We start from the raw sequence: 23,479 nt of genomic DNA on the forward strand, positions 1-23,479 counted from the left end.
GGACAAGAGCAAACCCGGGAAGGAACCGCCCCATCCAAACGAGATTGCTAAGACCCTTGCATCACTGGCATCCTGCTGCTAAGAGGTATTTTCCACACCCAGAGCCTGGCCTGAGGGCACAGCCTTACCTGATAGATATCTAAAGCCTGCATCGCGTACTTCACCAGTTTTATGTAGATCTGAGTCTCTTTGGGCTGTAACTGCTTGTTGGGAATGAACTGAGCTTCTGGAAAAGAGACAGCATGGTAAGTGAGTGCGAATAAAACCCACTCTACGAAAAACATCATTTGTCTGAATAACCAAGAGTGGAATTACCACCAGGAGCTTTACAGGACGTTATGCCCCACGTGATTGTCTTGACACCACAGACCAAGGTTTTCACCAAACTCCGGCAGTCTGTGACCTGGAACGTCTGCTTGTCCTCCTTATCCTTTTCTCCTTGCTTCTCAAAGGGAGGCACAGGGGCTGGGGTCACCGGGGTGGCGGGGGTTGGGGTCGGGGGCGGGGCTGGGGTGGGCACCGGGGCTGGGGAGGGGGCGGGGCCCGGGGCTGTGGGGGCAGTGGGCACCCCGGGCAGAGCTGCCTCCACGGCTCCGAGTTCCGACTGGGGCTTGCACTTCTTAAAAATGGCAGACAGCTGGTACCGCGCAATGGTGTGGAACTTGAGAACAAAAACCTGTCAGGAAGAGAAAGTGGAGGGGGACAAAAATCACTCCTCTTCAACAGGCCGACAACATTTCAGAAGACAGAAAACCAACTCTCCACAACCACCTGCTAAAGTTGGTTTGCTTTTCCCCCACACTCACTACAGCAAGTCTCACTGTCTCCATTTCACCCGTGAAGCATCCGCTCAGAGCTGAGTGACTGGCCTATGAGCAGGGCCTGGATGTGACCCAGGGTGCTCCATGGTCCACACCATCGCACACTGGCCTCGGGAATCACACCTTACCCCTGGATCCAGGCAGCACTGGGTATCTCCCCAGAGACGTGCACAGATAACTTAGCACTGTGCTACAGTGGCCCAGAAAATACCTCTTGTGATTACTTGCCAGGAGCATTATCTTATTTCTCTCTCACAAGCACACTATGAGGTAGACACTGTGATGACCCTGCTTAGAAGACAAGCAGACCAGTGCAAGGTGAAGCGTCCCACCCAAGGACCCTTGGCTGGTTGATGGGGGAGCGGGGATTTGAACCCAGGTGGTCTAAACACCTGGTCTCAAGTTTGGCAATCTCGCCAGTAAAGCACCGGGATGAGCTGAGCGGGGAGCGGGACGAGGGCGCGGGGGGCGGCACCTCCAGCATCCGCATCAGCACGTCCCTCCCGTTGCCGCTCTCCTGCTCGCTCTTGGAGCGGATGCAGTCCACCAGGTTCAGCAGCAGCTTGCAGGACATGGTCTGGATGCTGCTGGGCAGGGACTCGTCATCAATGTTCTTGGCAAAGAGCTGGACAGCGAGGGACAGGTCACTGAGGGGCAGGTGCTGACGGACGTGGTGCACGAGGTCGGCCAGCGTGCTGTAGGCGAGGGGCCTGCGGGCAGAGACCTCTCTGCTGGTTAGTGTCTCACCGTCCCCCCAGGCCATGTCTGCAGGCCGCCCTTTCTACCATGACCGGCCCCAGGACCACCACTGTCTGGGACATGCTTTGTGTGGTCCCAGGTTCCCCCATGTTACTTCCTCCCAGTTACAAAATTAAAAGGCTCAAATCTTGTTGCTTGTATCTTTCCTTTCCAATTTAAAAAGGTTACCTTCATACACGTCATGTTTATTATTTGCACATCTAGTTAATTTGATGTTAAAACAATTATGAGTGCACTGAATGAGTTCTGTTGCTCAAAGATAAACAGTACGTGTCAATTAATACCTCATATACCAGACATTTAATAGAGCTCCAATGACGTTTGGGCTGTCAAGTACTTTCACTCACTAAATGTTCGGACACCTGCCACGCACCTGACACTTGGCAAGGCACCAGGAAGGCCATGGTGACACAAGTAGAGCCCCTGTCCTCAGGAAGCTTATTCACAGGAGGGGAAATAAATGAGTAAAGAGATAAACTATGCAAGTTGCTAAGTGCTGTGAGAGATGGACAAAGGAACCAGGAGCAAGACGGGCAGGGGAACTGCTCTTGGGGGCCAAGGGAAGCCCTTCTGCAGTGACATCGGCTCTGGGACCTCAGGGACAAAAAGGGATCTCAGGCAAAAAGCCAGGGAGATTTCCAGCTGGAGGAAACAGGATGGTCAAAGCCTCGAGTGGGAACTGCCTGGGGCAGCCAAGGAGCGGCCAAGGCCGCGCAGCCGCAGCTGGTCAGACAGGGAGAGCAGAGCCACACCCCGCTGGGGTCATGGCTGCGGGCAAGTCTGGGTTTTGTCTGAGGGCAACAGGAACCACTGGAGGGTTTTGAGCTAATATCCATACAGACGGGTTCAACCCCAAGTTATAAAGACCGTCTAAGTCATATTTTATAATAGTATTTCATATAGAAAACACAGTGAACAGTTGATACATATTCAGAATATTCTGCGTATTTTTCAGAAGATCCATCACACCTCCTTTACTAGAACCAAAAAACTACTAATTGTTGATTCATTTACATTGTAAAGGATGATTAATCTCCCTTTTAGAAAAAATAAATGTTGTCGCAGCTACATTCATTTTATAAAATGCATAAGAAATAAAAACTGGAAGGAAATAGTCCAAATTATTAGCCATGTTACCTGATCTTCTTGTGTAGGACCAAAAGGTTTTCTCTGCTTTTGTCTTAGATTACCAAATACTCTTTTTAAATAAAAAGATACATTTATTACATAGAAAAAAAAAAAAACTAAAGCTAGTCCGATAGTTTTACATACAATTTAAATCAAAACAACTACTCTAATTAAGCTGAAGCACAAAAAGCAACGTTCTAAGGTGTTTCCAAAAATTCCTGGAATTCTAAATCCAACATTGGCTGAAACGCTCACAACATGAAGTGCCAGGATCCACTGGCCCTTGCATTTAATCGACCAGATACCAGAAGTTTCGTATCATACCTGAGAGTCTCCCGAGCAGTATATCCTGAACCAATTAGTATGGATTCATCAAACAGCTTGTCCATGCACGGAATGAACTCTGGAACACAAATATCCATTGCATACATCACCAACTAAACCAAGCAAGCAAGAAGTCACTTAACAGTACTTTCATAGTAGCCAGTCTGCACCAATGAGCAATCCAGATTTGGGAAAGGTGGGGAGGAGAAAGGCACACATGCTATTTCAGTCTAAGATGCTGGCTTTACTGGACCACAGCAGCCTTGTGCTGTAAGAGTCACAGTTGGGATCACGGTCAGTGTCAAGAAAATAAACAAAAAAAAGACCCATCACCAAACTTCCTTCCTGCTTTTCTGCAGGTCTGAGAACCTGACGGGGTGGAACAGCAGGTCTCCACTCAGGGACAACCGACGTTTCTAAGGATGTGCACACACAGGGTGGCAAACAGTATAGCAAATAGTATATTCTTTGCCAGCAAATAGCTGCCGGGGATCAAAGATATAAAAGCCACGTACACACTGGAGAGACACAGTGCACATCTATGGTACCTCCCAAAGCTGGCAGCTCAGGGAGAAAAAAGAGAGAGGCCACCGGCAGGCCCTCTGAGGTCAGAGGAGGGGACGCCGGGCTGTGTGGTGAGGTGGCCAAGGAAGGAGGCCCAGAGGAAAGATGCAAAGGGCTCAGATACCACAGGCTGAGGGGTGGCAAGGGGTGAGTAAAACATGTGAAGAAGTGTTAAGAAAGTAAGTGGCATGGCACTGGCTTCCAGAAGCCCTTCATGACCCAGAATCAGAATCTCTAGGGAAACGGGCAGGTTATTAAATAGTCCAGGTTTTTTCAAATGACTGCTCCTCAGGATCAGCACAGATGACTCAGCACCTGGTATTTCAGATGCCAAAAAAGTAAGCTTAAGTGAATTGTGACTTACGTATTTCACTTCAATGCTTTCATCTAACATTTGGTAGCAGATGTGTACATTTTAACTATATACATACATTTCTTTGTATTTTGTAATAATATGGGTAACGTTTAATACGATTCTTTAAATGTTTCTTTCAATAAAAACTTTTTAGAGATGTCAACAATGTTACCTGTTTAAGTCTAGGAACTACTATGAGCTTCAAAATATCCTAAAACATCTTTTTTCCGTTAAAAAAAAGGAAAGAAGCGTCTAAAAGCTGAGTTCAGCAAGTCTAACGTGATCTAGCCTTGGAAAGAAGCACCTTGGAAAGCTGACAATCTTTGTGGAGTCAATAGAACTAAAACTGAGCTTTATGGCCTCAGAGGAAGGCCTGGTTGTGCGTGGTGGATCAGAGGTTATCTGATAAACATGGGACAGGTTTTTCATCTGTCCACACGTCAACAAGTAGAAACCTCCTGCGTGTATATGCGACTCGCCAGCGCACCTCCAAGTCCTCACCGCTCACACGGCAGGACACAGGAAGTCAGCCTGAGCTCTTCCACCATTCTCACAGCACGGAGAAAGCAAGCATGTTTCCGCTCATCTTTTAAAGACTGTCCGCTGTGAGTCAAGAGAGCAAATGGCTATTTGCAATGTCAAAAGACATGCAGTCAGAAGGCAGAGCAGCACCGAGAGATACTCAGACTGTAAACTATGCCGAGGAAACTATCACATAAATCCTGAAATCGCTAAGAAGATGAAGGGAGGACCCCGGTGGCAGGCAAAAAAGAGAGGCAGAGAGAGAAGAGACAGTAGAGGTGGGTGGGGAGGCAGAGGGGGGAGGTAGGAGGCAGATAAAGGAGAAAAAGTACACCTAAAAGAGCGGTAAAGAAGGAAAGGACACATGGAGCCAGAAACACGCAGCGAGCCGGAGGCTCGGCACGACAGGGTGCGCCGGCCGCCCCGAGGACGGCGGCGCGCGCACGCGCAGTGGCAGGCAGGCGCTCCAAGGCGCGGCGGACGTACGGTTCCTCAGCTCGGTGGTGAGGATGTGCTTCGCCGCAATCAGAAGCTCCTTCCTGAGGTGAGCGGTTTCTGCGGGGCAGTTTGAGAGTAACTGCAACATTCCCTTCACCATTTGCTGGGAGTATTTAGTCACCAAATCCTGTACAACGAGAGGAAAATAACAGCTACACTGACAGGCAGCTGCTGAGAAAAACTAAAGCTTCCTAAACTTTTAAAAAATTCCGGAAGACGAAGCTTAGCTAAAAGGACCCTGATAAAGTCAGCGGCCTAATACACGGGATCACCCAGAGGCTCAGCGGCTCGCGTGCGTGCGCGCGCGCTGCCGGGCGGGGCGGGGGCGCGGCAGCAGGAGGGGCAGTGGGCTTCACACAGGGAGTGGGATTACGGATGGCTTCGTCGCTGTTCTGCATTTTCCCAACTTTCAACAATGAATTTGCATTACTTCACCATTAAGGGGGGAGGAGGAAGAAATAAACACTTAAGTTCAAAAACCAAAACTCTTTCCTTGGTCATCCATCAATGTCAGTTGTTAATGATGACGCCAAAGACACCTTTAATCAACTCAGAATAAGCGAAGTCACGATCGCCTTCTGAGGTGTTTTAGGAGGTTATTCACAGTAACTCAAGCTGACTAAAACAGCAAGGGGTATATAATGCAGATTTTTTTTATGCCAAATGTTTCCTTTTCTTAGTATGTTTTCTTAGTTATGTACATAAACACATTAAAAAATGAGCTGGGGGAAGGAAGGCTACAAATGCTTTTTAAAGGTAGTTTAGAATAAAAACAATTACAACTGCACTGTTATAGAATAGTTCAGGACTAAATTTATTCCATACGTTAGAATAGTTACCACCGGAAAAAAAAAATCCACATCTTAATTGTTAATAACTTCACCATATTTCAGATGTGAACCTACCATAATTTATCTAACCATTCCCTTGTGGTTGATCGATTTTGCTAAAAGATGAAGATTCTGAGTAGCACTAAAGTGAAGAAAAGTTATAAAACCCGTTCATTGTGATCAGTGGAAATTAGGTTCTGGTGGCAATACTAAAATTACGTTAATTACCAGGTCTTGAATTTTTTTTAATTGAAGTACCATCAGTTCCAATGTGTCACTCTCTGGTGTACAGCACAATGTCCCAGTCATGCATATACATGCATATGTTTGCTTTCATATTCTTTTGAATTTTTTTACTCCTCTAATGGTAATGCTTTCCTCATTGTTTTTCAACTAAATATTTTATGCAACTCTTTTTCACTTTAAAAAAAAAGAATTACCTCCATGAGAGTTTTATTTAAAAAACTGTATGACTAATGAAAGATAAGGCATCACTTTTTTCCTTCAAGTTCTTATGATTTAAGTATGGAGACCACAGCTCCAAATGGGAAAAAAAACAAAAAGCAACAAAAAAACTACTCTAGAGGCTCCTCAAAAAGCTTCTAAAATTTCTTTATCACAGTTTTATTAGATAATCATTTTAGATAAGCCTTTTTTAAGTTCCAATCTCCCCCACATAATTTACTACAACACACAACTTTCAACAACAGCGAAAGTCAGTGAACCAAATAATCCACACAAAAATCTGTGTACAAATATTTATGGTGGCTTTATTTAGCCAAAAATGAAGCAGGCGAAGTTACAAACACAGAAAGCACATCAGTGGCTGCCCGGGGCTGGGGATGGGGGAGAGTGGAGTGACTGCTCATCAGTGCTGGTGTCCTTTAGGGGTGAAATTACTCTAAAACCAAGCAGTGATGAGGTGTGTACAAATCTGTGAATAAACTAAAACCCACAGACCTGTACACTTTAAAAGGGTGAATTTATGGTACATGAATTATACCCTGATAAAACAGCTCTAAAAAAATGCAAATGACTCAAATGTTCATCAACTGGTGAATGGAAAAACACACCGTGGTACATCCATCCATACAACGGAGTATTACAGCTGCGGCCTGGCCTGTGTCCACCCATCGCCCCCCAAATTCATCTGTTGAGGCCCTAATACCCCATTATGACTGTGTCTGGAGGTAACTCAGGCTGAATGAGGTCATATGGGTGGAGCCCTAACCCAGTAGAGGACTGCAGCCTTATTAAAGAGAAACAGAGACCTCCCCACCACCTCCCCACCATGGGAGGGCACAGGGAGGGAGAAGGTGGCCCCTGTGACCCAGGAAGAAAGGCCCCACCAGAAACCAAACCCCAATGAAACCTTGATCTTGGACTTTCCAGGCTCCGGAACAGTTTGCTGTCTACGCCACCTAACCTACATACAGCATTTTGTTAAGGCAGCCTGAACAAACTATGACAACTAACCACCAAGGAAAAGTAACAAATCAGCAATAAAGTAACAAGGATGAACCTCAGCATTACTGTCAAGCAAAAGAAGCCAGACTCAAAAGGGTACATACACTGTCCAACAAGTGATTAATTTAGATGACATTCTGAAAATGCCAAAAATATGGGGACAGAAAACAAACCAGTATTTGCCAGGGACTGGAGGTAGGAGAAGGAAATTGACTACAAATGTATAAAAGGAATTTTCTGGATGAGGGAAATGTTCTATATTCTGATGTACTGGTGGTTACCAATTGTATGCATTTGTCAATTCACAGAAATGTACATCTACAAAAGGTGAATTTTACTGCATGTAAATTATATCTCAATAACCCTGACTTAAAACAAAAGCTGATGAACTTACCTGGTAAATTCGGATGATGTAAGCTAAAAATGACAATGTTTTAATCTGAGCAGCAATGAAATCAGCATACAACTCCTTGTTGTAAAGCTTATGTTGCCTGGATGAGAAATGACCAAAATTTACAATATTAGCTCTCAACTCTTTAAGGTGATGTTAACATTAATTAAAAGCCTGTAATAATCCAAAAAGTGTGATTTCTACACAGCGCAACAGTGAACATGCCTATACCTTTATGCAGTTCCAAGTAACACAAAGGCCTCGAAGGCACAAAGCAGGCAGTTCTCCGGCCACTGGGCAGCAGCCACAGCCTGAATCCCTCCAACTAACGAGAGACTGACCCGCTCCCCTAGAAGACGGCTGAGGGCACCTATCTGCTCAGTGAGAGACCCGGGCTGGGGCCACAGGGCTGTGAGAGCTGATCACCCTCAGATCCTGCCCCCGACTGACTCCGAGCCAGACAGGCTGCAAGTCAAGAGGTTAAGTGATAAAGGTCTTACTAGGAATGCTATGAAATGTGAGAAAAAGCTTCACTGAGAGACCTCAAAGGATGAACACGTTTGGCCTCATTAGTGATTAGGATGATGAGTGAGGATGAATGAAGAGGGTAAAGAACTTTCTAGCACTCATGCTGAAAGGAACAGCAAGAACTTGATGGTGAGAAAGCCTGGACTATCCCAAAGCTCTAACTACTGTACTGAGGATAGAAATGCCTAATGATAGTTCTAAGTTTACAAGACACCAAAGACACGTCATCTTTGCAAAATAAGGAACCAAAATAACTTTTTTTCCCCAAAATAACCATTACTATCATTATTGAAGTGTAAGTTCAGAAAGCCAAAAATACATGTAAGTTTACCAAAATTTTAATCTCTCAAAATTGTCCTGTCTTACAAATGACAACAGCAGGCTTTTTTTTTCTTGAATTAAAGAACTATGGTGTGGGGGAGGGTGCAGCTCAAGTGATAGAGCACATGCTTAGCACACACGAGGTTCTGTGTTCTATCCCCAGTACCGCCTCTAAAACTAAATAAATAAACCAAATACCTCCCCCACCCTAAAAAATTAATAAAGAACTACAGCAGCCAGCTATGCGACTGTCCAAAGAAATCTCACCTGGCTTGTGCAGATACCTGAATTGCAATGGTATTCATGATCAAGGGCACAAATTCAGCAACAACATTGTGGATATTCAGTTTGTAGAGCTAAAAGCAAACATATCAGATTTTCATGCCTTTACACTCTGCTTTTAACAAAATAATCTGGCATACCAAAGAAACTGTAAGATGCATTAGTTAGCACATGCATAGCATACACATCTATTTGACATGGAAAATTAGACATAAACTTTGTCATAAAACCAGAAGCCCCAAACCCAAGAAACTACTAAGCAATACGCATACCTGATACATTAAAACAACAATAATGGGCAATTCTGCCAAGACTTTCAAAGACAGAGATCCTCTTGGAATGATGGAATGCTGTAAGAGAGAGACCAAGACTGTGGTTATCACTGTGGCACTGAGAACAGCCCCAATCAGTGTCCCGCTACTAAGCACCGCCCCATCGAAATAAAGGGAAGCGGAAACACTGACACATCTTTGCTGTTATCTGTGAAAGAACAAAATTATTCTGAAAACAAAGTATATAGAACTATTATTTATATTAAAGGATTTTATACTTTACAATGTAGTCACCTGTAGTAAAAAACCTCAGGAAAATTTGTCAAAACTTAGAGATTCAAATCATCTAAGAAATGTTTTTTTTAATTTAAATCTTTTCTTTTGCTTACTTAAAAGAACAACAGCAAAAAGTACAAGTTTACCTAGTTTTATCCAAAGATATTTATAAACAGGAAAAATGCTTACAATAAATAAAAAAGTTTAAGAGTCTCAATATATAAAAACTCTAACAGGTCAGGAAAATGTCAGACTCAAAATACAAATGGGCAATGGACAGGAACAGACAAGCAAAAAAAAAAAAAAACACAAAAACTGAAAAACAGAAAACAAGCTTCTAATTCAGAAAGAGCACAGGAATGAAAGCTTCATTCAAAATGCAGTTTCCTGTTTATCCCAGCACAAAGGGAAACATTCTGCAAAAATCATTTCACTAAAACAGAGATGATAGTCTTGACTCAATCACAAAACACAGCCATGGTGAACGCTCAGTACATGTTGCCCATGCGCCAGATGCTACAAATACAACACAGCAGCTGCAGGCAATACCAGCAACACTGTCACAAAACTCCAGGAGATGGATTTTTCAGATAAGAGCACAAATAAGGACAGACAAAGGTTCATGAACTTTCCTACAGTCCGAACGCAAGTGGTGGAGCTGGAGCATCATCCCAGAGCTTCTGTCCCCAGAGCCCAGGCCGCAATGCACTGACTGACAAATGGTATGTAGCTTAAAGGAACTTTCGCGAATCAAAGCTCAGGACGGAACAGAGGCCCCCTGGCCTGGTCAGTTGCTCTTTCAAACAGGCAGCTCTGGATTCCACTAGATTTTATCTTTGCATCTTTGCATCAATGGTGAGCAACAGTTCACCTGCACCCCTCAAGGCTGCACAGCACCATCAGTGACTCTCTCTCATGCCCACACACATTTGTTTGCTTATTTTAAATGCCTCTGTGTGTTTAAGAGAAAAAGCAAAGAATTTAAGTGGTATAAAAAGTCAATACCTCATTCTCCTCTGCCAAGAACAGGAGACAGGGATAAAAACAAAGCAAACAACTAAAAGAGATTACCGTTCTGGTCTCGCTGTCCTCCCGCTCAGGACTGACTTTCACAGCGATTGTTGTGATCATCCCGACCATTTCCGGGGGCGGGACTGTGTTCTCAGGGATCACCTGAGGGTTCTCAAAGTAGCGGTTCTACACAAGAAGAACAGAAGTCATTTTTCCTAAACTCAAACACAACATCCCTCAATAAAGCACACCTGACGTGGTGGAAGACGATGAATGCCCTACAAGCCCACGGCGCACCCACCCCGCAGCGCTCGGGTCCTCATCTTTCAGGACCATAAACATAACACGACAGAGAACACACTTTCCATCTCCAACAAAAGAAAACAAAGTTGCCCTGAGTATTTTTTTCCTTTTTGTTCCCTGGCTGATAAAAGATGAAACGTATGTTATATAACATTACTACCCGAGTGAGCCGGGATGGATGCACCCCATCCCTCTAGTGATAAGAAACTAGGAGCTGGCCCCCAGTGAATTCACTTTCCAAACAGTCTCCTAAATAGAGATCAAATATTAAACAGAAGTGAAGTACAGAAGACATTTTTAAAAGTCAGGACCTCGCTGTCATCCTTAGTTCTCAATGGGATTTGGGCTTCAGGTGAAGAAAGACGACTTACGATGAAAAGTATCTCTAAGACTGATGGAAATGGTAGCTGACACAACGGTGACGATAATTCAGAACGCATTTTAAGTTTTATACCCTATCAGCAGGTTAAAATCCTTAAAGACCAAAAAGTCAATTTTAACATTGAAAAATGTAAGTTTTTTAAAAAATTTAAGCTTAAAAAATCTTTAAAATAGAAATTCTGACCTATAAGCAGATTTATGCAATGATTTTTACCAAAGCATTATTTGTGACAATAATGAACTGAAAGTGGTTGGAAAACCAGCAACAGGGAGATGGTCAAGGTACATGCATGACAGAAAACTACAGGTCACTAAGAACCATGACCGCCAGAAGAAGGATCTCGGAGGATGTTCAAAACTCTAACAGTGATTCCTTCCGATACATGAGAGCAGGACAGGCAGGGGTCTTTCCGCTTCCACTCCATACACTGTCATATTGGTAGCACTGCTTGGAAACGGTTCTTTCAATATAGGAAAAAATTTTAATGATACAGAAAAAATGCTGAAAGTAGTCATCATTGCCCCCAAAGGCTTCAAGACTGTGAGCGCCACCATCGTCACAGAGCACAAAGTGAAGCCCAGAACATCAATGGAGATGGCTGCTTACAAGTGAGAGAATAATTACGGATTTCTTTTTTTTTTTTGGAAAATTTCTACAATAAGGATATCCTGCTTTTATGTCAAAATACAGTATTTAATCTAAACAGTGAAACCAAAAGAACCCCTTTTTTAAGTGGCTAATATATCAACGTATATTTTTATCACCACTTAACATTCTCCATTCTAAAACTAGCATCCCTACAGTCATTCCTTCAACCCTTTGGGATGAGAAATAAATATAAATAATAAATCCAGATAATATTAAAAACTGCATACCACTACTTTCGGAAGCTCCTTGTAAATCTGTTTCACAAAATCCAAAAAATGATGAATCTAAAAAAAGACAGTGTAAGTAAGATATTTATAAACAGAAAATGTTTACAATAAATAAGAAAAATGCTAATAGTCTTCCTATATAAGAACTCATAAAACAAGTAAAAAAAAAAGTCACACTCAAGATACAAATAAGCAATGAATGTGAACAAACAGACAAAAGAACCCACAAAAGACTGATAAACAGAAAACAAGCCTTCTAATTTAGGAAGAGCAAAGGAATGAAAATTATAATGAATGCCACTTTTTGCCTTTCAAAAAGTAAGCCCACACCATGCTGGAGGGAGGGCCACAACAGGGAGACACCCACTTGCTGAGGGAAGCTTAAACTGCAGAAGCCTTTCTGGAAACCAAGGTAACAATATTCACCAGAAGCACTAAAACATTAACACCTTTGATCTGGTAATTCTGTCTGCAAACCCAGTCTACAAAATAATTGGAACTGTAAACAGATATTTAGTTATGGTCATAAAACAAATATTTTGGAATACCTTAAATATCCAAAAATATGAAATAATATCATATATCCATTAAAAAGTAACTATACAAAATCCTTTTCATGAAGTATTTTAGGAAAATGCTTACATGTAATGTGAAGGGAAACAATCAGGATATAAAGTCACCCACAGCAGTACTGCGATTATGTAGAAAAACATACATATGGACAAGGCGGGGAAAAGGAAAGGAAGTCACCAAGACACTAAATATGGTTTTTAGGGTGGAAGGAATTCTATATTGTCTTTAGGCTTTTAATTCCCAATAATCTACACTAGGTATTTGCCAAGGTTATCACCAGAGAAGACATTATCTTAATTATGGCTAACACAGACTGCCTTACTCTGAAGATTCAGATGCCAATCCCTGTGCTAATAACTTTAACTTTTATATTTAATTCTCCAAGCAATCTCTGAGGACATATTGTGACTGCCCCCATTTTACAGAAGAACCTCAAAAGGCTCGGAGATTACCCAGTGTCACACAGCTACTGAACTGCACACTGAGAGTCAAGCCCAGCTCGGACGTCAAAACCCACCTCTTGACCCTCGTGTAGCAGTGATGGAGCCCTGCGGCATCTCAAACTTTAAACACCAGACCCACCCAAACAGCCCTGCCACTTTGGCCAGTGAACACATTTCAACTACTGAACAGATTCAGCAAAATATTCATATACACTTTCAGGAAAATAGTCACTGTTTAACTGATAAAGGATTTCCCCTAACTTTGGTTGTATCCTCCATGACTGAAAGCAACATGTGCTGCGTCAACTCTAACAAAGTAAAATAATTCACAGAGCAGAAGGGACTGGTCGGCACACTTTAAAAGTGCTATCAGGATAAACACTTACTTCTTGTGTGATGGGTGGCCTGAATTGTTTGTGTAGTTCAATAATTATTCGTAGACAAATAAGAACGTTTTCTTCATTTTCTGTCTAAAAAAAAAAGCATTTAAGAGTTATATTTCTGAAACCTTATTTTAATCTAAACATTAAAGACTATTTTCTAAATATTTTCTGCATACACACCCTCCATCAACCAACTTAGATTTGATCTGTTGAAAATTCACAAACCCACAGAACACAGCTGTCCCAGACAGGAAGGACCAGCTGAAGGGCGTCCCACCAGTAGGTTCTGTGAGAGTAACACTCTGACACATGAGTAACACATTTGTGGCAAGTCACACCATGAACTAACGTCTTAATGGCCCAACAGACACTTTTCATTGCTTGAAAATATTGCCAAAGGACAATGACTGAGCACCCACCACGTACTGGGCCCAGTGCTGACGCTTTACAGATGCTGTCTGAGTTGGGGCACCGAGTTGGGGCACCATCCACACCTTTCCTGCGAGGAAGCTAAGGCTCAGGGCAGGTAAGCAATGTGGCTGATGTAACAGAGCTAGTAAAACAGAGCCAAGGTCTGAACCCGCCTCTGTCCTCTTCTAAAGCTCCTCTTCCCACGGAGTCCAGAAACATGACAGAATTCTAAACTAAGAACTGAAAATCAAGACTGAGAACTAAGAAATCAAGACTAAGAACAGTAAGGAAACCAATTGAGAGGTTAGCTTAACAGGTACCAGATGGACTGACCCCAAGAACTTGAGCAACCCTTTCTGACTGTGTGTCTACTGTGCCCGACACACAGACGGACGCACGGAGCCAGTGAACTCTGTGCTCTGTCGACCGCCATCGGACACACTTTCAAAGGTTCCCACTGTGTCTGGTCACTTTCCCAGTGACTCAAAAAACATGATGTTCATTTAACCTTTCTTAGTAATTGGTCAGCAAAATGGGAGAAAATGGACATCAAGAAAATGTTTACTCATGGGAGCCAGAACTTCAGTGAGAGGGTAATGGCTGTATAACCCTGGATTTTACAGTAAGAAAATCATTCAAAGTTTTGAATGTGGCTAAATAACAAGAATTCTCAAAAGTTACCTCCAGAAAGCGAAACATCACAGACAAAACATTTTTTGTATGAGGACGAAGATGTTCATTGGTTGGTATTCTATGAATTATTTCAAGAACTAGCTTTCGCAGTTGCTGGTGAAGAGAAATAAAAATGTTAACATCAAGTCCTTCCAAGAGTTCCAAGGTAATTCTTCCCCATTCCACAAGCGTCACACAGCTACACCCAGCACTGGTGACCACCCGACTACATGATGGAGCCCATTTTAGAAAGAGCCTTGTAAATTATTTAAATGTAACCAAAGCACTACAAACCAATACTTCCATTATTTCTACAACCGTGTACCGAACCAAGTAAGCCAAACTGTCCCCCTTTCACCCCTTATCTTTGTCCAGCAGACGGATACCAACGTGTGCGTGGGGGATGGATTTAAGAAGAAAGAGCAAAACACAAAGTGAACTTTGTGATCTCAGTTTAGCTCCTGTGACGTTCTCTCCAAGTACCCTGGGCCTAAGGACTAATCACATCCCAAGCTGTGCTGAGCTTTCATGATTCTGTCTATGAGGCTGAGAACTAAAAATAGGTAGACCTTGAACTGGTACCACAAAAAAAATGCTTTACTTTGCAATTAACTCTCATTGGTACTTAGTAATTTTTAAAGTTATTTTTAAGAGATCAGTGCTGAAAATATTTCTAGGAAAAAAATATGATGGGAGTGTTTAAAATGATCAAGGTGAGGAGGAGGTGCAAAGAGTGGACAGGGGACACAGATAAAGCAAAGTGGACCAGAGTTGTAAGAACTGAGCACAGTAAGATTAGAGCTGGGCAACAGGTATGGGAGGGGCACTAAACCATCGCCCCCCTCGTGCACAGACGCGGATGTGACTAACACACAGAGCTCAGGTGTGTCACGGGTCCGCAAATGTGAACAGTTCCAACTATGAAAGAGATGGTCATGTAGAAATAAAACCAAGAAATTTAACTGAGGTAGTAATGGCCTTGGACAAAGTTATCCTTATCTGACAAAACCTCTTTCATTTTTAAGGGGAACCATAAATGTTCTGAGTTGCTTTAATTCCCAAGTGCTTTGCAATCCTACAGCAGGACACCTTGTTTCTCACTGACATTTTTGAACAGATTACCTGGGCTGGTTTCTCCTGAAGGAACTGAACTTCTCCATCTTGAAGAAATGTAAGAAATCGAGGGATGATATGCTCAAGGAATGTGGAATACTGAGGAGATGACGTTACATTCTAATTATGCAAAAAGAAAAGAAAACCCCATTAAGGTCTGCGTACATATTTTCATTTCAAATTCACATATTATAATAACCTCAAAAAAAATTTTAGCAGAGCCAACATTTTTAATACTTTCAGATGCTTTAGTGATAACATAGTTTTAAATAAATTAGGATGATTGTTGTTTCTGAAATCCAATTCTAGAGAACTAAATGCTAAAATTTACCGGTAAACTTAGAAATACTGACGCTGTGGAACGTGTTCAACTTGGAGCCTGTTGCGGTTGGCTCTGCCACGCTCTACAGAGACCTCTGAAAAGTCATCTGGCTTCTAGACTTGAGTTTCTTCATCTGGAAAATGAAGAGCCTAAACAAACTGATACCTTTTCCAATCTAAAAATCTAGTTTATTAGTTAGGTTGATAGGAATTAGATTATAATCTACCTCATCAACTGCTTCTCCCAGCACTGACTTTAAAAGAACAGGAAATGAAACTGTAGCCAGAAGATCGTACAATAAAATGGCTATAGGGCAGTTTCAGGAATTCACTTGGGAAGTGCAAACCTGGGAGGGACAGTTACTTAACCTCTGTTCCTCAATGTCCCCATCTGTTAAGGCAGGATATTTTTTCCTGCCTTGCGTAACCACGTGAAGCTTGCAGCACCGTCCCCGGTAAAGGCTGAGTAACTGCGGCTTGTTGTTCACAGAGCCCCCGGGGGCTGCACACACACTGTGCTGCTTCTCCCTAGCTCAGTGCCCACCATGACCCTAAGGTAAGTATTTTGTCCATTTCACAGATTAAAAAGAGAGGCTCAGAGAGGTTAAAACACCTCTTGATTATCAGCCAGAAAGTTTTGAGAGTGAATTCAACTTAAGTGTATCTAACACCCAAGTTCTTTTCCCCTTGTAAGGCCTCACTTACTCCTTCAACAAACACGTACTGAGCTCCCACCATGTGCTCATTGGGGATAAAATGATGAATAAAGTAGATACAATTCCTGCTGTCAGAGATAGGGGAGGCAGTAGTGTGACAGGGGAAGACAGATATCAAGAAAAGAACTGATAATACAGAATAATGACAGAGGAAGTGCTGGCAGCTAAGGGAACATAACAATAGGACATAACACTACTGGATGGAACCAATGGCAGAAACCACCTTCCTGAAGAAGTGCTGGGGACACTAAAACCTTTAAAAGGCCAGTAGGAGTGGACCACACAAGAGAGTGGGAAAGGTTCTAAGAGCACACGCAAAGGCACAAAATTATGAGAAAGTATGAGTGTAAAAGGCACATGTTGAACTTTTTTTAGTTTAACTTGGTAGGGATGGGAGTATAAGAGGAAGGAATTAAATCTTTTACTATCATGAGTCTGAGAAAACAATGAGATGAGGAATCTGGGTAGCTAAGTGCATATGGGGCTCCAGACCCTGATGTGGGGTGCAGATAAAGATATGGGGTGGTCTATTACATGAGGCGCCAACCAAGAAAGAGACAGACAAAAAGCAGGAAAGAGTGTGGTGCCACAGGAGCAAAGAAAGAACCACAATTCTCGGACAGCACACCTGAGTACCAGTCTTCCCGGCAACCCAGCGCTCAGTCCTAGGGGCTGTTCCCAGAGCACACGGTGCGGGGGGCGCCCCTGGAGCTGTGCAGCACCTCAACAGCCTCTCCCCAAGAAGACTGTGAGCCACTGGGGACAGGAACTGTGTCTGTCACCTTCCATCCCCAAAGCGTAAGACTTCTTACCAAACACGCACATTCAAGGACTCAAGGAAAAGAGGGGTAAGAGTCATGCTGGAACATTATCAAGGTTACTGAGAAATCAAGCTCAGCTGCACAGAAGCCCACACCATCCGCCGATTCCACAGCCTTCAAGCATCTGAGTTTCAAGTTTCTCCCATAAAAAAAGAGTCATTCAACAAACTGCCCAGTTATTCTGCATTATTTTTTCAACTCAGCCCCCAGCTTTTAGATCCATATGAATTTTCACATGATTTCTCACTGGAACGTTTCTTTATTTTCTGTCCTGAGAGGTGGGCCATAGATAACTACTCAGCCTGGAATCTTCTCCCTAAGTGGTTAATGAAACGAATTTTTAAGATTCCTGAAACCATTGGGAATTCTTTTTTAAATTTCACTCACTTCATTTAAACACTTTTTTCTGGGGTAGTAGTGGGGGTAATTTATAATTACCTACAGATGGTTATTCTGGCATTTAATTCTTTGAAGGACTTGGTTATCTGAATCTCATTTAAGGAAAATGTCTATCAAACAGATTTCAAAAGTCACTATTTGGAAAAGCCCCAAGTATATTACTTCACTAACGTTTCATTCTGCTAATTTAATCAATGCACCTGAGACCAAAGCCAGGAACCAACTTGCTAACTGCCCGACACTGACCAGGAGAGAAAGGGGTGAGACCTTTAAGGCACAGAGCCGCATGCCCACACGCAGAGGCCTGGCGTGTGCTGTTCCCGCAGGTTCACAGGCAGCTTCCACAGTACCAACCTCTCAAATAAACCTTTGAGGGCTGTGGTTCTCTCCCATCAGTTCTTCCAATAAAACACAGAATGCAGGCCTTTCCTGTTCTACCTCCCACCTCTTTTTTTAGTGTTTTTTTTTTTTTTTTTAACAGTTTGCATTAACAGCTTGGGTGGAAGAGAAAACTCTTTAACTCAGTCTCTAAATATCTCAGGATTTTTTTTCCAGCTTAGTTCAAGGCAATGAGTCCTTGAAAACATCTGTTTAAAACAAAACAAAAGTCCCCCTACCAAACAAAACTACCAACTGTTTCTACAGATAGGATATTTGATTCAATCGCACTAACATTTAGTTAATGTTTACGAATTCAAACGACCATGACAGAGGCTAGGAAACAATTTATCTATTGTTCTTAATCTCATTACCTCTGTGAGAAAGGTTTTATCATTCCCAAGTTAAAAACAAGAAAAGTGACTTTCTCTTCGGCCTATGAGACTAACTGGCACCAGACTGACCATAAAGTTGGACAAACTGTGGGAGAACACTTTTCAGGTGCTAGATGAGAGGCGGTGTGGAACAGCCACGATCTCCAGAAGAGGGGGAATTCACAAGCTGCACCCCACGACCACGCCGGCTCTATGCCAGGTTCATCTTCCGGACTGGGGCTCAGCCAGCTGGAGCCCAGTGACAGCAGGACTGTCCTGCTGAGCTGAGGAGCAAACACCAGAGTTGGCAGCAGCTGAAGTGGCTGGAATTTGCAGGGCAAAGCCCCGGAGAAAAAGGAACTATAGAATGGGGTGTGGATGGTCCCCTATGAGTCCCTGACTGTGGACAGGGCTGCACTTACACGTAAGGTAAGGTAAGACTAACTGAGGCTTACCAGGGAGTGGTGACTTTAGGACTGCAAGACGAAGAGAGGTTTCAGAGGTCTAGCAACGTTAGAGGACGCTGCACCCTCACCACAGTGCAAAGATCTTAACCTCGAAAACACCTCGGATGTTCGGCTGTGGAAGCACCGTGCCCTGGAGTAGGGCCTAACTTAGACCTGTCCCAACAAAGCCTAAAATCAACATCTGATGAGACCCACAGGGAGATGTGGTTTGGAGGCTGAATCCTACCAAGTTAGAGTGACTTGGAAACTCCTTGGGCTTCCCACAGATCCTCCCTACCACAGCATAAAGCCAAGCCTACACAAGTACACTGAGATCAGCCATCAGCCAAACTGCTGACTGCAGTAAAAATATCAATAATCTTCCAAGGGAGACAACAGATTCGAGGGCATTTTACACGCAGTGTTTGATATACAATCAAAAAACTACTAGACGTGCAAGGGAGCAAGATAATGTCACCTATAGTCAAGAGAAATCAACCCTTATAGAACCCAAATGTTATACTTAGCAAAGACTTCAAAGCAGTTATTATAAATATGTTCAAAGAATAAAAGGAAAACATGGTCTCAATAAATGAAGACAGGGAATCCCTGCAGAGAAGTGAAATCTAAAGAAGAACCAAATGGAAATTCTAAAACTGAAAGTACCATATAACTAGATAACTAAAATTTTAAAGTACAAAAATACAAATAAACTGAAATATTCACATCCCAGCAGACTGGAGATGACAGAAAAAGTCAGTGAATCTGAAGATCAAAGAACAAAGAGAAAAAAGACTGACCGAAGAAAAATGAACAGAATCTGCGGGACCTATGTGTAAATATAAAATTGCAGACTATTAGGCCCAGAAGAGAGAAACTGATCAAGGTCAGAGAGGTTACAAGCAAGAGAGCCAAAACTGACAGCCAGCTCTCATTCCACAGTAACATAACATCTACTTCCTGAACATAACAAATCTGCAACATAAGTTTGAGTGTAGTGTATTTTGAAAGCATATGCCCAAAATAGCTACCATATTTTAAATGAAAAAAAGTCAAATAACCAAAAGCAACATTCAACACGGGGGTGCACTGTCACTAGTGTGAAGAAGCTGGACAACACTGTAGAAATTCTCAAACTTCAATTTTGAAATACAAGTTACATTTGAAAAGATAATTCTTTTTAAGTTACTAGTAAAAAGACTGACAGGGAAGCAACAGGAAAAAGCACGTATGAATATTTATCTCAAAATGAAAAGCATAAAATATAAAGGTCATACCTCAAAATTTTCACTGACTTCTTGCATCATTTTTAACTTTGTTTCATCAGCTGTAAATGGCAAAGCAAATAAACCATCAGGTAATGCAAATCATGTTAAGGCTGTTCCTAAAATCACTGGATTTAATAATTTAAGAGAAGCAATCAGATCTTATCAGTTTGACTGTCATGGTCCAAAGGAAGGCACATAACTAGTTCCCTAGAACCAGTCACACTCATTCGTACTCCCAGCCACACGTGTGCATGCACAGACAAGGATACGGATACACCCACCCCCCAACACACACACATGCATGCCTCTTTGGGGCTCCAGCCAGTAATGCTCATCACTTTGCTTCTCCACAAAGCAGAGGAAGGGGAAATGGGCATAAAAGTCAATGTTACTCCTCATCTCAGTGTGCACATCATTTGAACTGAGATGAAGGAGTCACATCAATGCATTTCCTAATGATGAAAAGGATTAACTCACGTGTATTTACATCCGTGAGAGCTGCCACAAACTGAAGGTATTTTTTCATCAGAGTGGTTTGGTCCACCACTGTGGCCCCTTGTGTTGCAACAAATGCCATTTTTCTTTTGAGCTAGTTTTGCTTCTCAAGAGAAAAGGATCATGCCCATGAGTTCACCCAGCCTACAAAAAGAAGCAGACGATTAGAGAACTTAAGGGTACAAGCTCACAATCTCTGGAAAATTCTGACTAAATGCCTGAGTTATTCTAAACACTTGTGCATTAATTCAGAGAAAATAAACGCTATTTCCTTTGCTTTTTAGAAAATAAAAGTTACTGTAGTCCATTCTTTCTATCAACTTCTAAACATGATTTTTACACAGAGATGCTGTTCTTTCCTGTCCATCTTTCCCTAAGCAAGGGGCCGACAAACCCTCTTTAAAGAGTCAGATAGTAAAATATTTCAGGCTTTGTGGTCTCTGCCACAATTACTGAGCTCTGCACTAACCACAAAACAGCCACAGACAACCTGTACCTAAACCAGCATAGCAGTAATCCACCAATCTTTACTTACGGACACTGAAATTTGCATTTCATTTGAATTGTTTCGTGAAACACTATTGTTCTCTTGATGTTTTTTCCCCAACCATTAAAAAGTGTAAAAACTATTCTTAGTTCATGCGCTGTGTGAAAATAGCCATCAGGCTGGAGTTGGTCTGCTGACTGTGGCAGGACCACCTCCGCCTTCCACGACTGGTTCTCAAACTCCACTGTGCAGTAAAATCACCAGGTGCCAAAGGTGATGTCCAAGCACCACCCAGAGACTGTGGCTCAGTGGGGAGCCAGGAAGCTGTAAATTTTGTTTGCACCTGGCACACAGTAGGAACTCCAAAAATGCTCCCTGAATGAATTAATAAATGCTTCAAAAAGCAACTCAGTGAACTGCAAACAGGTTTGGTGATGACCACACTGAGAACTGCAGCTCCAGGCTGAAAAAAAGGGAGACTTGCTTTCTATTCTAAGAACGTGGTAAGTGTCTAGAGAACCGGGTGAAATTGCTTTTACCTACTTGCCCCGCCTCCCCCTCGTAAATAACTGTCTCATTTCACTCTGCACTAAGGGGCAGTTTCACGACTTGATTTTTTTTTCTTCTGCAAACACACCAATAACTCTCCTGCAGGCCTTTCAACGGCCCTGCCTACCGGATACACTCCACTTCTGCCCCAAGTGATGGGGACACCCTGACGCCAGAGCCCCTTCCGGCCACTCTCTAGAGACACCAAAAGCACTTCTCCGATGCAGAGAGGACGCCCGCCCGCAGCCCTGGCGCAGCCAGCCCGCTCGGGAGCCCCGCTCCGCCGGCTCAGGGCAGGCAAAGTCACTAAGGAAACAGACGGGAGGGCTTCTATCAGCCCTGCTGATGAGCGACTACGGGCTCCTCTTTCACCTCCGAACACCGCAGGCCCCGCATCCCCATCCCCGAAGACACAAGACTCAGGGTCACGGCCTCGCACTGCCTAAGAAACTTCGGGTCGTGCACAAACTTTTTAAAGGCCAAGAAGGGGCCTTTTTCACTGAAGGCGTCAACTCTCCCACTTCCAGGGGCCTCGACAGACTGGGCCTGGAGGGTCTTGGGGGAGGAGGGGCTGAGGGGAAACATCCCGTCCCTCCTGCGTGCTGAAGAGCAGCTCCAAGACCGCCAAGGCCGAAGGTCCAGGCCTGGCTTCGGTCCTGCCCCGCGTCCCGGCCCTGGTGGGAAGCCCGGAGCCGACGCCGCGCCCGCTCCCGACAAACGGCCCCGCCGCGCCGCCCCGCCCCGCCGCGCCGAGCCCAGCCTGAGGCGGCGCCGCCGGACCGGAGGGGGCGCTGTCGCCGCCGCTACCTTCTCTCTCCGCGCCCTGCCAGGAGAGCCAGGTGCCTGCGTGGAGGCCAAGAGGTGCCAGGCCAGCCGGGAGCGCCTCCGGGGGGATGGCTCCCCGACCCAACGGTCTATCTTCCCGGCCTCAAACGGCCCTCGGCTTCCCTCCTTTTGTCACCGTCGCCGGACACCCAGCGCCCGCCTCCCGGGCCGAGCTACGGCGGGCGCCAAGGGCCAATTCCCGCGCCGCTGGCCCTCCGCCTCCCGGCGCTCCCCCGCCCGGCCAGTCAGCGGCGGCGGTCTGAGGGCCGCCGTCGGCCCCCGCCGCCCGGACTGGGCCCCGGTTGAGGAGGGGACCCCGGGGCGCCCGGAGCCTCCCTCCGTTGCTCCGCGGAGCCGCCGCGCCGCAGAGGCCTCCCCGTGCCCGGGCCCCATCCGTCAGAGCCGCCGCGCGCGCTTCCCGGGGCCGTTCCGCCGTCCTCCCGCGCCTATCCGTGCTTACCCCGACTGTCCGGTCGGCGGCCGGACTCTTGCAGCCCCGGCCGGCGACCCCCAGCTCAGCTCTCGCCGCCGCCGCCGCCGCCGCCGCCGCCGCCGCGCGCAGTCCCGCCCCCGCTTAAAGAGGCCGCGCCGGCCGCGGGAGGACTAGGCCCCGGCGCGCCGCCCCTAAATGGGTGCGGCCTGGGCGGGCGGCGGGAGCGGCGAAGGGCGTCACGCCCGGGTGGGCCTGCCCGGCCCTTTAAACCTCCGTCCGCGTGGGCGGGGCCGCGGGCGGGGAGGAGGGGGAAGGCAGGTACGCAGGCTTTGGTTGGACTCTCTGTTTCTACACGAAGTCCCCTCGCAGGAGCCTGGAGGGTGGGGAGGGACGCTTGAGGGCTGCTGCGGGGCATTGGGCACCCGAGACGCTTCTTCAGCAGGTGGCCGTCGGGCCCGGTAAG

At 44.7% G+C, this 23,479-nt stretch overlaps 1 protein-coding gene and 1 non-coding gene across 11 annotated transcripts in view; both read right to left on the minus strand.

The window, feature by feature from the left end:
• Positions 1-23,153, minus strand: part of TRRAP (transformation/transcription domain associated protein) — a 97,024-nt gene extending 73,871 nt beyond the window's left edge. For 8 of the 10 annotated variants that reach the window (XM_064478693.1, XM_064478694.1, XM_064478690.1 and 5 more), the window contains exons 1-16: positions 23,044-23,153; positions 20,705-20,866; positions 20,237-20,286; positions 15,514-15,624; positions 14,401-14,505; positions 13,312-13,395; positions 11,910-11,966; positions 10,410-10,535; positions 9,063-9,140; positions 8,776-8,864; positions 7,663-7,759; positions 4,960-5,098; positions 3,033-3,111; positions 1,297-1,531; positions 316-676; positions 129-226 (exon numbers count right to left, since the gene is read on the minus strand). In XM_064478693.1, coding sequence (XP_064334763.1) covers positions 129-226; positions 316-676; positions 1,297-1,531; positions 3,033-3,111; positions 4,960-5,098; positions 7,663-7,759; positions 8,776-8,864; positions 9,063-9,140; positions 10,410-10,535; positions 11,910-11,966; positions 13,312-13,395; positions 14,401-14,505; positions 15,514-15,624; positions 20,237-20,286; positions 20,705-20,804 — 1,809 coding nt within the window. In that variant the 5' untranslated portion in view covers positions 20,805-20,866; positions 23,044-23,153. Of the gene's footprint in view, positions 1-128; positions 227-315; positions 677-1,296; positions 1,532-3,032; positions 3,112-4,959; positions 5,099-7,662; positions 7,760-8,775; positions 8,865-9,062; positions 9,141-10,409; positions 10,536-11,909; positions 11,967-13,311; positions 13,396-14,400; positions 14,506-15,513; positions 15,625-20,236; positions 20,287-20,704; positions 20,867-22,565; positions 22,718-23,043 lie in introns of those variants that run through there. The other 2 variants (XM_064478692.1, XM_064478686.1) reach the window with 2 other exon arrangements.
• Positions 20,373-20,576, minus strand: LOC135319262 (small nucleolar RNA ZL1). Its single transcript, XR_010377737.1, has one exon. It is a non-coding gene; the product is annotated as a small nucleolar RNA ZL1 (small nucleolar RNA).
• Positions 23,154-23,479: the final 326 nt, after the last annotated feature.

Source organism: Camelus dromedarius, chromosome 24 (genome assembly GCF_036321535.1).
Source record: "Camelus dromedarius isolate mCamDro1 chromosome 24, mCamDro1.pat, whole genome shotgun sequence".
Classification (NCBI taxonomy): domain Eukaryota; kingdom Metazoa; phylum Chordata; class Mammalia; order Artiodactyla; family Camelidae; genus Camelus; species Camelus dromedarius.